Source organism: Podospora pseudoanserina, chromosome 4 (genome assembly GCF_035222485.1).
Source record: "Podospora pseudoanserina strain CBS 124.78 chromosome 4, whole genome shotgun sequence".
NCBI lineage: Eukaryota > Fungi > Ascomycota > Sordariomycetes > Sordariales > Podosporaceae > Podospora > Podospora pseudoanserina.
Window position 1 is genome coordinate 3,387,316 of NC_085923.1, and position 14,885 is coordinate 3,402,200.

Consider the following 14,885-nt stretch of genomic DNA (forward strand, 5'->3'; position numbering starts at 1 on the left):
GAGGCGTCCCTGGGTTGTCGATTCATGAAAAGGTAAGTAGGAATGGCGCACCATAATGGATAATAAACGGGCCTATTGTACCTAAGTAGGTCCCCTTGCTTTGTTGGTTGTATTTGTGAAAGTCTTGTGGGCAGATACCTATCTAAGAAGGTGTAGGCGGCACAAGACTCTGCGCACCCTTGGTAAAGCCACACCAGCTACAAGTTCAATCCCGATCTCTGCTCCACAAGGGGGAAATGCCCATCCTCACTCCCCCGAAGGCCCCAGCAACCTGGTCCCCGTCCTCTCTGCTCTTCCCAGATCAGGCGTCCCATCCGCCCTCCACTCAACCCTCTTCGCAGCCGTATACCGATTCCCATCACAATTCCCCGTCCTCACCGTCGTAGCATGGTAAACATTCCAGGTCTCCCTCCCATCCGGACTCGTAAAAAACCTGTCACCTGATCATGAGCACCCATTCCATCCCCAACCCAACCCGAATAATTCGCAAAAGGGCAAGGTAAGGTACTTACGCATTATGCCCAGTTCCCCAATTCCCCTCACTTGAACTAAAAACTGGCTCCCTCCCCTTCTCCCAATTCCCCTTCTCCGTCGGGTCCCCCGTCCCCTTATACCTCAACAACCCCAGTTGGTAACTATCCGTCCAGCAATAGCTCCCACTGTAACCCACCCACACCCTCGTCCCGTTATACAACGCCGTAGCCCCCTCATTTACCGGACTACCCACCCTCTCCCACGCCAGCTCCGGCTCGGACAAGAGCTTCCACCCTGCCTGAATTTTAGTAGGCGACGTCATAGCCGCGATACATAAACTCTGCCATTGCGGGCGGGGTAGACACGACCAGATGAAATAATTTTTCCCTCCAATCGTCAACACCGTCCCGTCGATCCCCCAGTCAGGAGTGACCTGTCCAGCATAGGAATACTGACCATCCCACGGATGTGCACCCCCTCTCACAACATGAGACCGCTGCCCGTCGAGATTCTGCCGATTGCCAGCCGTGTAGTAGATATACCACACCCCATCAACCCTGTGCAGCTCCGGCGCCCAGACGTTGCAGCACCGTGCCGCGTTGGTGTCGGTCCAGACGACTTTTGTCTCTCCCGTCTTGAGGCCTTCGAGAGTTTTGGCGCGAGTGAGGCGGAGGTCAGTCCACGTTGTCGTCATGAGGTAGTAGAAGCCGTCATGGTGGACGATGTGGGGGTCGGAACCGTCGCGGGCACGGAGCGGGTTGGTGAAGGTTGCTGCGGAGGTTATCTGCAACAGGCTCAAGGCTGTGAGGAGAAGGCGGAGGAGGTGCATGGTTGCGGATGGGAGGTTGATGCCTTGAGTCCAACATGATGTCTTCGAGGCGGGTGGTATAAGGCTTCATTGCCATGGCCGAGCCAGCAATAGCCAGGTCACGGTAAATACACCGGACGGAGAAATTACGTCCGGATACCACACGTCAAAAAGCAGACGTTGAATACTCTTCACATTTCCAACCACCAAGTTATGCCCTCCCATTGGCGCGGCTGTAACCTCCAAGTAGTATTGTATCCGGATGCTAGTATTGTGGACCGGCCGGCCTGTTGGAAACGCAATCTGCACCCCCTCGTTCCCCGAAAACACCAATCGTAAGCTATGATGTCTCCATGAATTCTCCGAATTATTCCAGCCAAGATGCATACATGTGATTAGACCCACCTTGAACCTCCTCAAGACCCCCTGACGTAACTGAAATGCCTCTCTCTCAACACTCTCTGCTTAAAGCTCTGTGGAGAGTGCTCAGTATGACCACCCTCCGAAGCACAATCTTTCACTCTGTCGATTGGCGTGACTCGCCCTCCATCACTGCCACCTTTAGCTTGTACATCTGTTTCATCCAAGGCTTCCTTGCCTAGTGGCCAATAGTTTTGTTCCCGCTCTGGCTTTTGATTCTGCAAGTCTTTGGCCAGACCATTTATATGCCCAGTTCGGCGCAATGCCCTGACAGGTTGTCGCTTGAGCTGTTGCTGTAGTTCCTGTTCTTCCTGTTCTTGTAATTCCTTCATCTTCCAATATCCAACACGGTCTTCTTCAAATCGAGTTGGTGAGGCATTGATGCAAGACATGATGACCTCTCGGCAGCGGCAAGGATCTTGGTTGCAGAGGTCACAGCAGGTAACACTCATCCCGATGGCAGAGTCCAGGCTCTCTCTCGAAGTTGGGTCGCGTGTGGTGGTGCCAAAGCTCTCCGTCATGGGGGTTACCTTGCTATCAACAACTCGGCCTTTCTCATCGGTACTAGCAAATGTCTTCCATGTCTTGATCCGAGCGGTGCTGCTCAGAGACTTGGGTGACAAAAGACTCAAACCCGCCGAGCGCCGTTTCGAGCTTCTTCTGGCACTGGAATAAGAACTCCCATCCGTCTCCGTGCTGGTTGTAGTGCAATCAGACGACGATGACGAAAGTGGTGGCGCTGCTGACTGTGAAGTCGAGCCACAATGCTCTAGACACTGTCTCATAACACTTGCTCTGTGTACTTGGAATACAAGATCGAGCTGGCCTGATAAAAAACCGCAGTATTGGTCGTCGATGCCAGCTTGTGGTAACAAAAGACGAAGTGTGTCGCGGAGATTCTTCTTCAGAGTTTGTTCTTCGGCGTCAAAAGCATGATCGACTTCAAAAAGCTCGACTATGGGATGAAAGTCTACCAGTTGTCAGCATTTCACGCAGGCAAACAGTGGTGAGGAAACAAACCTGAGTCAGGAATCTCGGTGTCACATGGGAATAACAGATTCCATATTGACTCCCACGTCCACGAATCACTGCTCTGTTTTGGGTCATGCAGCGCCTTCTCAACGTCTGGAGAGATGCCATCTTCCTGGTCATAGAGGTTTTTGGGTGAGTCGACATCACATATCCGGTCTTTGGGAAGCATGAGGTGCTCCAGCAAAGCCATGTCACTGTCAAATTGCACCTTGCAGCGACGGCATTGGCGAGGCTTAAATGTTTGTTTGTGGTGAGAAGCGAGGTGGTGTCTGCCCAGATGTCAGCACATGACAGAATCTAGGTAAAGAGCAAGCTTGCTTGAGTGCTGACCTTAATTCGGTGAACGAGAAGGGAGCCTTGGCACAACTCTCGTGCTCCCGGATGTTGAACCTCACTGGATTCCGCTTCCTAAACGGGCAGGGGTATCTGGGTCCGGCTGTGTCTTCAGCTGGCTCTGAAAGGTCTTGGTGTTCAGAGAGTAGGTCCCGAACGTTGGGTCTCGCCGGTGATGAGGGAGATTGAAGTTCTGTAGGTACCTCACCATCCATCCCCTTGGTCGGATCACACGTCAAGTGCCTTGTACTCGCATCCAGCGAAGATGATATCTCGTCTAGACACTTGATGACAGCATCCCATATTCTCATGACGCGTGACGCTCTTTCGGGGTCCATGTTATGCTTTTCCTCCAGGATAGTAGCAAGCACATCCACATCGAAGGACTGGTATCCTGCGTGCTGCGGTCGAATAGTCCAACTTGAGGTGTCCTGGCCGGGAAGCCTCCTTGGGGCAGCCGTATATCCTTGGGGGCGTTCCGCGGTGAGGGTCCAGAACCCCTCGGCAGTAGTCCTGCCAGGCGCTAGTTTGTGGGCAAGGCTCTCCCTCCTCGCTGCCCGGATGAGGAGTGCGTCTTCTTCTCGCCTGGCTTCTTGTGCCCTTTCGAGCACAGATAGTCTGGGGCTTTTTGTACAGATACGGCCGTCCATGGTGGACGATGGCCGGGGTGATGTGGTGATGTATGACCTTGATGTCATGGCCGTGGACGGCCGAGTCATTCTAGATCCGGGCCGGCTCAGTTCCCACGACCGGCTGAGACCTGCTCTCGAAAGTACTTGCGGCTCTTCTTGGGGCGTCTGGCGGCCATACGTGCGATTGAATGATGTCGATGGCGTACTCGAGGTGCTATGACGTGAAAGAGGGGAAGAATGAAGTGGTGGCGTACGACTGAGCAAAAGTGTGTTTCTTAAGCTGCCGGGGGTGCTCCGCTGCGAAGGCGTGGCCGATCTCGAGTCGGGCAGAGGCATCAAAGGGCTTCAGAGCAAGCAGACACAAGAAAGGAAAATGAGGTTGGTCGTCAGTCAGGACGCGGGGGTTTCCGTGTTATGGGACTGGATTGGTACATCAGCAGGGTAGGTACCGTGGTGATGATGGGCTGCGGCCAAGGAGGGCAGAAGAACAGGAATTGAATGGAAGACTTGGAAGAAGCGCAGGAGGAAACGGTGATTGCTCAGAACAAAACCACGCGGAATTCCCGGGCGTGATGCGCCACCCGTCCCATAGGCCAGCCACGGGCGAAGTTAAAGTGAGGTGTCGAGGCCACATCCCGAGCAACTGGATCACTGAAAAGAAAAAACAATGGCCCTGTGTGTATCACCAGTGGTCCGATTGGGTTTGGTGGAACGGTTCGGCCAAGAACGGACTGGGGGGGTCAAGAATTAAAGCCCCTGCTCAAGTGGTCGATCGGCCCTCTGATTGGCTGCCATCTGATTTCACGCCTGACCCATCAGCGTCTGCGCTCTCCAATCCGTGCGATGATTCGATGTTTATTGTCCTCAGCCCAATCTCTGGGGTGTCGCCAATTTGAGAACGATTTGCTGATGGGAGCATGCTTTCTCCATGAGACGTAATTATGAGACGGCCCAGGCTGGGATCGAGCCCTCCCCACGGTTTGGAAGAATCTTGAAGTTGATGTCATTTGTTGACATTGGTGTTTGGTGGGGGAAATATAATAGCGGTCAACCACGGCAGAAAAGAAATAGAAAACTAACAAAAATGAAAATGATCTAGCTGCGACTCGTTTCGATCGAGTGACCTCCGGGTTATGAGCCCGGCGCGCTTCCGCTGCGCCACGCAGCTTGTTTCTGGGGGTGGTTGGTTTGTGGCTTGAATTCTGTCTTGACATTTGCAGGACATCGGGCAGTCGTTGAGACAGTGGTGGTGGGTAATTGTCGCTTTTATTTATTTACAGTGTCTTCTCTTTCAGTTTTTCATACATAGGTAGGTAAGATGCACAGCGATGGCATCCATCCAACTCATTCACCCCTTTTTCTCACCCTCCCGCCAACTCACAGCTTTCCTCTCTCACAGAGCACACATGCCACCCCGAAGATTGCCAATTGTGTCAAGCTTGGGCTTGATGTTACCAAGGCTGTTGTACTCCGTCGAGCTCATCCCCCGCCTCGTGTTGGCCGCACCCCGAAAGCCGCCGCGGCTGAAGCCCATGCCCAACAGCGTGCCGACGACAGTGGTAAATGCGTTGTCCGGGTCCTTGACGACGCTGTACACAGCCACGCCGACTTCGCCGGCAACGCCAATGAGCGTCAGCAGCCCACGCACGCTCGTCGCAATGAGACCGCCTCCGGTAGGTCCGATGAAGGGAATGAAGAATAGGAAACCCATGATCATGTTCAGGATGAATTCTTCCCGCCTCCTCTTCTCGATCTCCTTGGCCTCTTCGACAATCTTGTCCATTTGTGCAACAGCCTCTTCCACGGCAAAGGCCGGCAGCGAGCCAGCGTCGGTAAGGTCAGACATTTCAATGTCGTGCTCAAACTCGGCAAACACCTTCATGTCGCGGTAGCGGTTGAGCAGGTCCTGCGCCCCGGGAAGGGCCTCGGTAATGACGTCTTTGGGGTTGCTGAGCCTCACTTTGCCGCTGTCCATGGTGGGGAAGTCGTGGAAATGTATACTGTTCCAGTTGATGCAGTCCCTGACCTTGTCCGCGTCCGAGAACTGGCACCCGTTGGCGAGCGACATCTGGCGTTTGGCAAACCTGATCCAGTCCTTCTCAATGCCCCATGTGTCAAAGATATCCTTGAAGAAGCCGTCCCGGTCGGTCAGCGTGAAAGTGGTGTTGGGGTGTTTACTGTTGAAGCCCGGCTCAGGATCAAATTCGACCCTGGGGCATTTGTCCCTGGGTACCATTTGCTTTCCATTCTTACAGCCAGCAAATCTTTCACACGCGGCTCCACACCACGCGTTGGTACATGTGTCACAGCAGGTAACTGTCTTCATCTCGCCGCACTTGAAGTACTTATCGACCTTGTCGGTGGCCATGAAATTCTTGATCTGCCCGGGGATCTGCTCCTTGACATAGCCCTCCCAAACCGAGAACTTCTTGTCGTAGCCATCATCGATGAGCTTCTGGTACTTCTTGAGCGCGCCGTCGAAAATGGCAACCTGGACATCGACGATGTATTGTTCCAGGCAGTGCGACGGAATAGACCCCTTACGGTCCTCGAGCTGCTTGAGTGTGGTGTACTGCCCTGTGCAAGCAGGGAGCTCCTCGTAGATCAGTTTGTCCTCGGTGTCGTCCGTGATGCTGCCAGACCCATCCATCCACTCTTGAAGGTCTACGGCCCAATCTGTCGTGCCCAAAAAGTTATGCGCGTGGTAGAACTCTGTTCTCTTCGCCTTCATCTCGTCGTCCATCCAGGCCACCCATTCTGTGTCGTCGTACACCATGATGTTGGAGCCTTCTTTTGTGTATCGCTTGTTGACCCTGCCGGAAGCAATGATCTCGTCTAGTTCGGCATTGGCAATGTAGCCGGAAAATGCTGTGCACCGGCCTTTGGCGGCCTGGGAATTGCGGTTATCGCCCGTGAACAGACAGTTCTCACCATCACAGCCGGCCTGGGCCATCTTGAAAGACCGCCCATAGCTCGTCACACCGACCAAGATCTTGTTGGAGGGGGCACCAGCCTTGGTGATCATGGAAAGTGCGTCCTTGGTCTCGGTCTCGTTGACATGGGACCGCAGGCAGCTGCCACTCGGGCAACCGGGAGATGTCCACTTGTTACCAGCATCCCACTGGCCGTGCAAGTCATATGTCATGAAGACGATGTAATCCAGAGCTTCCGCCATTTGCTTGATGGGGAAAGCACGGAGGTACCAGAAGGACGCCGGGGCTGCGAACGAGACCGTCTTGGACGTGCCTACCTCCTGCTTGATGCTGGCCAAGAGTCTGTAGTAGTTAAGACCATTGACCGGATCGTCAGCGGGGATGTCAGGGATGTCAGGGGCTCCTGGGTATTCCCAGTCGAGATCGATGCCATCTAGATTGTGCTCGTTTATAAAGGAGATGATGTTCCGCTTGAACACGTCGCGATTGCGTGGTTGGGCAGCTTCGCGTAGAATATCGAACGTGCCGGGCAAAGCAGAGAAATCCCATCCGCCAAGTGATACAATCTTCTTGACACCCTGGAGCTGCTTGAAGGCCTCAAACTGCTCCTTCACCAGGGGGTCCGTGATCTCAATGCGAAAGTCGCCACGCGTGACGTTGGGGAAGGCAAAGTGAATGTGGGTGTATGTGTCGGTGTCGATCTGGCTGGCATCCATGGTCAAGCACTCGCGGTTGAAGTTCCAGCCCTCAAAGTAGCCAAGCTTGAACCTGGCCGGCGGCGTGGAACCCTTGATGATGTCTCTGCCGCAGTTGCTGATGCACCCTGATTTTCCCGGCGCCGAAGAACCCGGAGCACCCGTCTCTGACTTGGAAATGACACAAAAGTCATCCGTCATGCCGCACTGCCCCCAGATATTACAGCATACGTTGAGGGGGCACGGGTTTAACGTGCTGATGTTGGTCCCTACAGGGGGCCGGACGGTGCCGTTCATGGTCGGTCCGCACATTGCATTCTGAAGCAAAGATATCAGTATCTGGAATGGAGTGAGTGAGTGCTTTCCGGTCTGTGGGCACTTACGGGAACAATAGCAGGCATGGGGGCAGCTCCGTCGCTGACACACATGGTGAAATCGGGGTACAGCAGCTTGCAGCCGTTCCAGCCCCACGTGTTCTTGTTGAAGTTCTCGAGCTCAGTCACGGTGAGCATGTTGCTCGCTGCGATTTTGGCACAGTTGTCGTCTCTTTTGGTTCGGTACACAGCGCAGTAGCCGTCGGCGCCCTTCTTGGGCCTCAAGTCGGGCAACTTCCCCTGACTACAACACACATGTTGACCCTCGGCAAGGGTGGAGCATAGGCTGCTCTGAGGATTGGCCTTGGTAAAGTCATCTCCAGAGATTCCCTACGAGGTCGTTTCATTAGTCTTCGTTTGGCGGTCACAGAGGAAGTGGACTTACACATTTGTTGGCCAGTGAACCACAGTCATCGCCCAACACAACCTGGCGCGTCTTGCACGTGCCGTCCGAGTTTCCGGGAGGAAGGGTACTGGGCAAAGTGCCGCTGCTGCAACAGACTCGCTCGCCTAAAATGAGCGATTGGCAAAGATCTTTTCGGTTGTAGGATACTAGCTGGGTTTGTGAAATCCCGCATCGTCCTGCCACAGCATAGCAACCCTCGCCTGCTTGCACAGTGGTGAACCTGCAGTCGGCCCGCGGGCTGAGTCTCGCAGAGCGGCCGACGAGATCACGAGGACTAGACTGGTGAGAGGTGCTGGTGCCGTTCGAAATGGTGCCGTTCCTGGACAGTTCCTCTACGGGACTCGGAACGCGTAGAGTGACCGTCATCCAGTCCACACCCACGCCCGCCTGGGAGACACATTTGCCGTCGGCCCATGTCTTGACCACCTCCTGGACAAGTTCGAGATTCTTGGCGCTGCTGGCCACGATGCCGATGCTGTAGTCGGCACCTCGGTTCTTGGCTCCACACAGCTGCACCACAGTAGTTCCCGAGATGGACTTGTCTTGGGCATGCTTGAGGAAAGCATCAAGCACATCTGATGTCACACCGTGCTGGTGCACCTCGGCGCCGGCGAAAAGACCGATGAGTGACGTTTGCGAGTAGCCAAAGGCAATGGCATTGTTGGTGCATGACGGCTTTTGAGACGCGAGGTAGCTCTTCACCTGGCGACCAGCGGATAACAGGTGGTTCACCGCGAAGTCGCCAGCCTTGCCGGGGTGGTGAATGTGGACAGAGGTTACTTCCAAGGCCTTGTTGGCGGTTGTGCACAAGGACGCCCGGGTTTCGTCCGGCATGAAGGCGGCCTTCACAGAGCCTGAAGTGTCGTAGTCTGCTGTGCATGCCCTGATGACGGTAGGCGTCTCCTTGTCCTCGGCCATTTGGACGACCATGTTTAGCAACATGGTCTCGTTGCAAGATGTCAGTTGAGACACATCTGGAAACAGGTACCACGGGTCCTCGCCCGCCTTACGGCAGGAAATAGGACATGCTTGCAGTGCCTCGATAGGCTGCGCTTGTACTGCGGAGAGCCACTTGTCGAGCTCATCTTCCACTTCCCGGGCGTTGACAACGGGATGGAAGAGAGTAGAGGAGGATACGTCGTTTGCCAAGGCCCCGGCTGCCCCTGTGGCTACGAGGGCGCATAGAAACGCCTTCATAATGATACGCGAGACCGGAAACCGATGGGGAGGAGTGTCCCGCACTACCTAGAAGACGATGATGATGCAAGACAGGGTGATGAGTGTAGTTGGAGTAGAAGAAGAGGGCAATATGGAGATGTTGAGAGATGCCGTGGAGGACACAGACAGGTCCAAGGTCTTCAGCAGCAGATAATGAAATATGAAGACAAGTGCAACGGTGAGTGACAACCTGGAAGCTGACCGCAGTCAACAACTTCGAGCTAGTAACAGCCCCGAGTTTGTGGACACTCGAGAAGTGCCCCAGTCCCATGTCAAGGAGGGTTGCGAGCACTCACACGAGCGATGGGTCGACTGTATCATTCCGATAGCATCGCCACATTTACCCCAGCTCTTTAGGCATCGCTTGTTAAGTTGTTTCCCACGTTCATAATGTACGTAGGTTGGACTTAGGATGCCAGTTGCTCGTAGGTACACACATGTAACTGTCCCACGTTTCATTCCTGATGGATTTCGGCAAGGCGCAATTCGTTAAATGTCATATCCACCGATCATTTCATGCACCTGTGAAAAAGGAGCTATCAGCGCCAAGACGTGGCCATGCAGCAAGGTACTGGGTAAGGTCGCATTATGGGGACCCTTCGACTGTGTTGGGCTTTGTGTTGGTGCGCTGACCGTTACATTTCCGTGCTGCAGGGACAGATTCACCGACGGATATGCCTTCACGTATGTTGGCAGACCGTCTGTTGGTTGTTGTAATGACATACTGCAACATGAGACGGGAAAGCCCAGGTTCATGATAGAGGGCGGGGTGCCTAGCTTAGGCTTTTTCCAGATGTGAGAACAACACCTGGACAGGGATGGAATCCAAGATGTCAAAGTTCGATGAGTATGGTACCTAGGTACGGTGTACTTCCAGATATTCAACCCAGATAAAATTCCTGGTCATTCAGAGATCGACAAGGCAAGCCAGCCGTGAAGGAACCTGCGTACCTGGGTATCTATTAGAACCTGTCTCTGTTTGTCCCTGATCAAAACCTCGCGCACTTGCCCCTGAGGTTTTTCTTCGCCTTCCGGCTCTTGAGACCGTGCCAAAGTATCTCCATTTCGTCTTCTTCTATTCCCCCATTCAACAACACCACCACGACAAGCCTACATCATGAAGATCCCTTTTGCCCTTACTCTTGCCTTCTTCATCACGTCTGTGTGGGCAGGGGGGTACCAAAACTGCCTCGAGAGGGTTTGGCTGTTTCAGGCCTATCTCATCGATCAACAGAATCCCGAGGCAGACCGCCAGATTGGTTATCAATGCAGCAATTGGAACAACTACCAATCCAAATGTATAGGCAATTGGGTGCCTTGCCGGGGGAGACAGGGACGCCGCCAGTGCAACTTTGACGATTTCCAGCTCTTTTTGGGCAACCTGCGGCCGGGAATGGCCGGCGTGACACAGGCTGCTACAAGGGCGGACGGCTCTCTGGACGTTGAGAGGACTGCGACCAACTGTCTCTGGACTTGGAGAGACCATGGGCGGCCCCCTTACAACTTCAGGGGATACAAGGCGGTCAAGCATGGACGCAATAATCACAACGACTTCATCTACCGGATCGGCCAGATCACGAACGACAACTACAACAAGCCAGCCGTGAGAGCGGCCGCCGGTGCGCAAGCCTTCCGCAACGTCGACGACACGCTGTCCAAGATCACCACAGCTCGTGTTGCAGACCACGGCCGTCACTTGATCCCCGCTGCCCGCAACGCTCTCCCCGGTGTTACGATCTGGGAAAAGAACTTTGGCCCGAGTCCGTACTATCGCGACGGCTATGTACCACCCGCCGGCGTCGATCCAGACGAGAGGCAGTGGAAGACGGTCGACTGGGAGGGTACCATCAACAGCCCCAATAACCCTTCCGACACCCGCACTCGCGTCCGGAACTGGCTTAATACTTATTATCGGGGTGATGCTGCCAATATTAATGCCCGAGACCACTGGCAAGTACTCAGATCGTACAAGAATATCAGCGACCGGACAAACCGTTGCCGAAGGCGTTAGGTGCTTTACTACTTCTTCAAGTCCATTCACCTGGTCATATCATCGTTTTTATGGCAGGAGTTGGATTTGATGCGGGGAAAAGATTTGGATGGGAGTCTTCTTCAAGACAGTTTGCTTTCGCTTCTCATTAGCATATGCATGTAAATAAATACATCAGGTACTGATGGCCTAGAAGGGGATTCTCCGTCTCAAACTGTTAACGTTTCATCAGTCAGGTATAACTCGTCATTTTACGTCTCATCTACATGGAACTCTCCCCTCACTCCGTCCTGTCAAATTCCTCGCACTCTCCATCCATCATGGCATCCAAATCAACGCTGTTCATCACCTTGGCCCCCATATCTTCAGGATCGACAAAGTATACATTCTCAGGCCCGCAAGGAAAGTAAATGTCATTCGTAACCCCATAACCCGCCAGCACACCGTCCAGACAGACCAGATGAACCTCGGCGAGGTTGCCAAACTTCCTGAACAATTTCGACTCGGTGTAGGAGAAATACTCGCTAGAGAGCTCCCTCTCCAGTCGCAGCCGTCGGACCTGGTGAGCAACAGCACGAAAGTCGTGGAGATCCGTCGCCCCAACCGACATCACGTCGATGCCAAAGTTGAACCAGACATAGCGGTTCCGCTCGCCCTGCGGGTCGTCCTCGGGCACGGGGTCGAACCCGTCGGTAGCGGTGGTCATGATCTCGGAGAAGGCTTTTTGGTATCCACCGTTGGGGTACTTGCTCAGGTGCTCACGGGCTTCACTGCAAGCGTGCAGTTGAGCCGGCGCCGGGGTGTGGGAACGAAGGTGGCGCACTGGTGGCAGACGTTTCTTCATCCATGCGTCCGTCCACGAGTCTGGATCGGTGACCTTGACGGGGCTCGGGTCATGGTGGACCACGCGCACCTCGACGATGCGGGGTTTGACGCTCAGCTCCCAGATACGAGCCCGGAGCTCGGATGGCAGACGGGGGAAGGGGTGGAACGTCGCAACGGTGGCGGTGGTCATGATTGTGGTCGTCCAGTGTGTGGAAGCCGACTTCATGGATTCCGTCGGTAAGCGTTGGGCTAGACCTCGGGCTGACTTGAATTAAATGAAGGGAACAGGGGCCGACGGAGGAAGCGAACGAAAAGTTGGTTGGAACTACTAAGTGAGAAAATAGGCCTGTTCTGTTGGTGATATCAGACTGAAGTCGACCGAGGAAGAAATCTATGTGCCTAGAACATCAACCACTTACCTGTCGGGGAATGGCTACCTAGCTTGACAGTCAATGCCAAGCATGTAGACATATGCGCCAATACAACGCAACGTGATGATGGAGGCTCTTGGGGATGCATTGGGGGAGTGTGGTCGTACTTGGTAGGCAGATTTAGCAACAAGCAGTTGGACAGAAAAGTCCTCAGTGTCGATGCAAAAGTCACCTTCCTAAATTGTGTCTCATTGGATCCATCAGACGAAGATCCAAGCCCTGCCCTTTCATACAAGGGACGGGAACTTTTTAGACTTAAATTTTTTTCTTATCTTTGTTGGTTGTCCTGATGTTACATACCGTAGGGCTGCGCCCCTGCCAAGTCCGCCCCTCCATTCGGTTGGTACCGGCTCGCTACCTCGCTAGAGTGGCAAGGCTCGGGGCTGTCTTTTTTCTTCCATTGCCTACTAGATGCTATGGATTCCTGGCTGAGACTATCGTTCCATTTGACAGTAAGGTAAGTGGTATCAGCGAGCCTGTTGGTAGCTTCACTGGGATACTTCGTCGTGACAATGATGCTGGCCCCGACTCGGTACCTGTGTGTACCTTAGGTTACCTAGTTCGGGAGCCGGGGGTAAGCTGGAGACATCAACAACCTACCAGCCCTCCACTCAATAGAGAGGTCTGCGTTCACATTGAACGTTGCTCAAGTTGTTTTTGACCGGCTCAGCTCTCCCTCCTGGCGTCAGGTTCTGGTGTTCTTGCGCCTGCACCACTCCATCTATCTTTTCGGTCAACTTCACTTCGTCATCTTCGTCAACATCATGAAGACCTCTTGGTTGTTGTCTTTCATTGGGCTGTCGCTTCTCGCACGCAGAGCGAGATGCACCGACTACCCTCTACTTCCATACGACCCAGAAACCACCTCTGACTGTGCCGACTGGTTCAACAATGACGATGGCCGGTCTTGCAAGTGGGTGCGCGACTACTTCGAGGCTACTCCAGAGGAGTTCAGTCGTTGGAATCCATCTGTCGGCCTCAACTGCGAGCCGTGGTACGAATGGAATTCGTACTGCGTCATCACATGGACCAAGATCAACAGCACCCTGCCGGCTACGAGCAAAACCACAACTACGAGCAGCTTGACCACCACCGCGCCCATTCTAGGGCCCTCGCCGACAGCCTGGACTGACATGGGCTGCTATGTCGAGGATCCGGAGCTTCCCATTCTTGACGTCAACTTCAACCCCAACGGAGACTCGTCTCTGAGCGTTCCCAAGTGCTGGCAGACGTGCTATCGCCGTTTTTACGATTATGCCGGCGTTCAAAACGGCAACCAGTGCTGGTGCGGCTCCTATGTCGGCGGCGAGTGGGCTGCCAACCAGACCAGCTGCAACTCGCCCTGCACAGGCAATCCCAGTACCTTTTGCGGCGGTCCTGGATTCATTCGGATTTACAAGGCCGACAAAAACGTGCCTTCTGTCACCACAACTTCAACCGCCGGCACTGTCAGTTCCACGAGCACATCTACTTCTGGCGCGAAGCGTAACTTAGATGCTGTCAAAAACATGGGTATATTTTAGACGCGAGGTACTCAGTTGATTGATACGGCTTCACGACGGATCATAGGCAAAATGTTGAGGTTTGGGGTGACTTGTCCAGGTACTCTGCTATCATGTATCTTAGGTTTAGATATCTTAGCTAGCGCTTTTCTTGGGTACATAGCAATTCGAAGACCAAGATTGACATGACCAGGCATCATTTGCGAATCTGCCGCTTTGTGTCATGTTCGCCAGGTTGCTGGAAGACACTCATGGACCGACACGGGGAAAAGTCTCCACCCCTTGCCATTGATGTCTCCGGTTTGCGCGCCTATTGTGTCCCTTCACCGTTCTTCCCAACAGCACCGAATGGAACACCGAACATGTCTTGGCACCCGACAGGCTCCAACATAGGAAGTCTTTTGGTTATCCTGAACCTCGGTCGTCCGAGCCCTCCCTAGACATAGTGTGGCACAGCACATGGAATATAGCAGTATACCTTTCCCCCGCGAGTGGAATGTAACATTAGATGTGATGCATTAGGCGGTGCGCTGCGCCACCTGAACATGCGGGACTCATTTGGTAATCTCGGCCCGCAACAGGCAAGTCTACATTTCCAGGCTCCAGCCATGTGATTGTAACTCCGGACGGTAAGTTTCCTACCCCTACCCTGGCTATAACTTTGCCTTGATGGTTGTTGGGTCAGCGCAACACTGAGGACTGAGCTTCGCCTCCACATACCTTACACTTTATTGATGAGACTCGCTTCCAAGATTGCTACCTTATAGGCCCAAATCTCCTTGGCACCCTCCTCACAGAATAATTGGCACCGC

At 53.8% G+C, this 14,885-nt stretch overlaps 6 protein-coding genes and 1 non-coding gene across 7 annotated transcripts; 3 read left to right on the forward strand and 4 right to left on the reverse strand.

Moving 5' to 3' along the window:
- Positions 1-2: 2 nt before the first annotated feature.
- On the reverse strand, positions 3-1,303 carry QC764_405590 (uncharacterized protein; the record flags this gene model as incomplete). Its single annotated transcript, XM_062946850.1, has 2 exons — positions 3-433; positions 513-1,303. The coding sequence occupies 2 exons, from the start codon at positions 1,301-1,303 to the stop codon at positions 247-249; spliced, it is 978 nt and encodes a 325-aa protein (XP_062800880.1). The 3' UTR covers positions 3-246.
- Positions 1,304-1,698: 395 nt separating this feature from the next.
- QC764_405570 (uncharacterized protein) lies at positions 1,699-4,708 on the reverse strand (the record flags this gene model as incomplete). The annotated part of the gene is made up of 4 exons (XM_062946849.1): positions 4,243-4,708; positions 3,065-4,119; positions 2,723-3,003; positions 1,699-2,672 (listed from the first exon to the last, which is right to left on the reverse strand). Exons 2-4 carry the CDS (start codon positions 4,033-4,035, stop codon positions 1,699-1,701), a joined length of 2,226 nt encoding a protein of 741 aa, XP_062800881.1. The 5' UTR covers positions 4,036-4,119; positions 4,243-4,708.
- Positions 4,709-4,795: 87 nt separating this feature from the next.
- On the forward strand, positions 4,796-4,867 carry QC764_0070550. The gene has a single exon. It is a non-coding gene; the product is annotated as a tRNA-Met (tRNA).
- Positions 4,868-4,948: 81 nt separating this feature from the next.
- Positions 4,949-9,304, reverse strand: QC764_0070560 (uncharacterized protein; the record flags this gene model as incomplete). The annotated part of the gene is made up of 3 exons (XM_062940636.1): positions 4,949-7,645; positions 7,711-8,031; positions 8,087-9,304. 3 exons carry the CDS (start codon positions 9,302-9,304, stop codon positions 5,093-5,095), a joined length of 4,092 nt encoding a protein of 1,363 aa, XP_062800882.1. The 3' UTR covers positions 4,949-5,092.
- Positions 9,305-10,442: 1,138 nt separating this feature from the next.
- On the forward strand, positions 10,443-11,336 carry QC764_405550 (uncharacterized protein; the record flags this gene model as incomplete). The annotated part of the gene is made up of 1 exon (XM_062946848.1): positions 10,443-11,336. One exon carries the CDS (start codon positions 10,443-10,445, stop codon positions 11,334-11,336), a length of 894 nt encoding a protein of 297 aa, XP_062800883.1.
- A 259-nt stretch (positions 11,337-11,595) lies between these two features.
- Positions 11,596-12,796, reverse strand: QC764_405540 (uncharacterized protein; the record flags this gene model as incomplete). The annotated part of the gene is made up of 2 exons (XM_062946847.1): positions 12,560-12,796; positions 11,596-12,401 (listed from the first exon to the last, which is right to left on the reverse strand). The coding sequence occupies exons 1-2, from the start codon at positions 12,657-12,659 to the stop codon at positions 11,596-11,598; spliced, it is 906 nt and encodes a 301-aa protein (XP_062800884.1). The 5' UTR covers positions 12,660-12,796.
- Positions 12,797-13,335: 539 nt separating this feature from the next.
- On the forward strand, positions 13,336-14,094 carry QC764_405530 (uncharacterized protein; the record flags this gene model as incomplete). The annotated part of the gene is made up of 1 exon (XM_062946846.1): positions 13,336-14,094. The coding sequence occupies one exon, from the start codon at positions 13,336-13,338 to the stop codon at positions 14,092-14,094; it is 759 nt and encodes a 252-aa protein (XP_062800885.1).
- Positions 14,095-14,885: the final 791 nt, after the last annotated feature.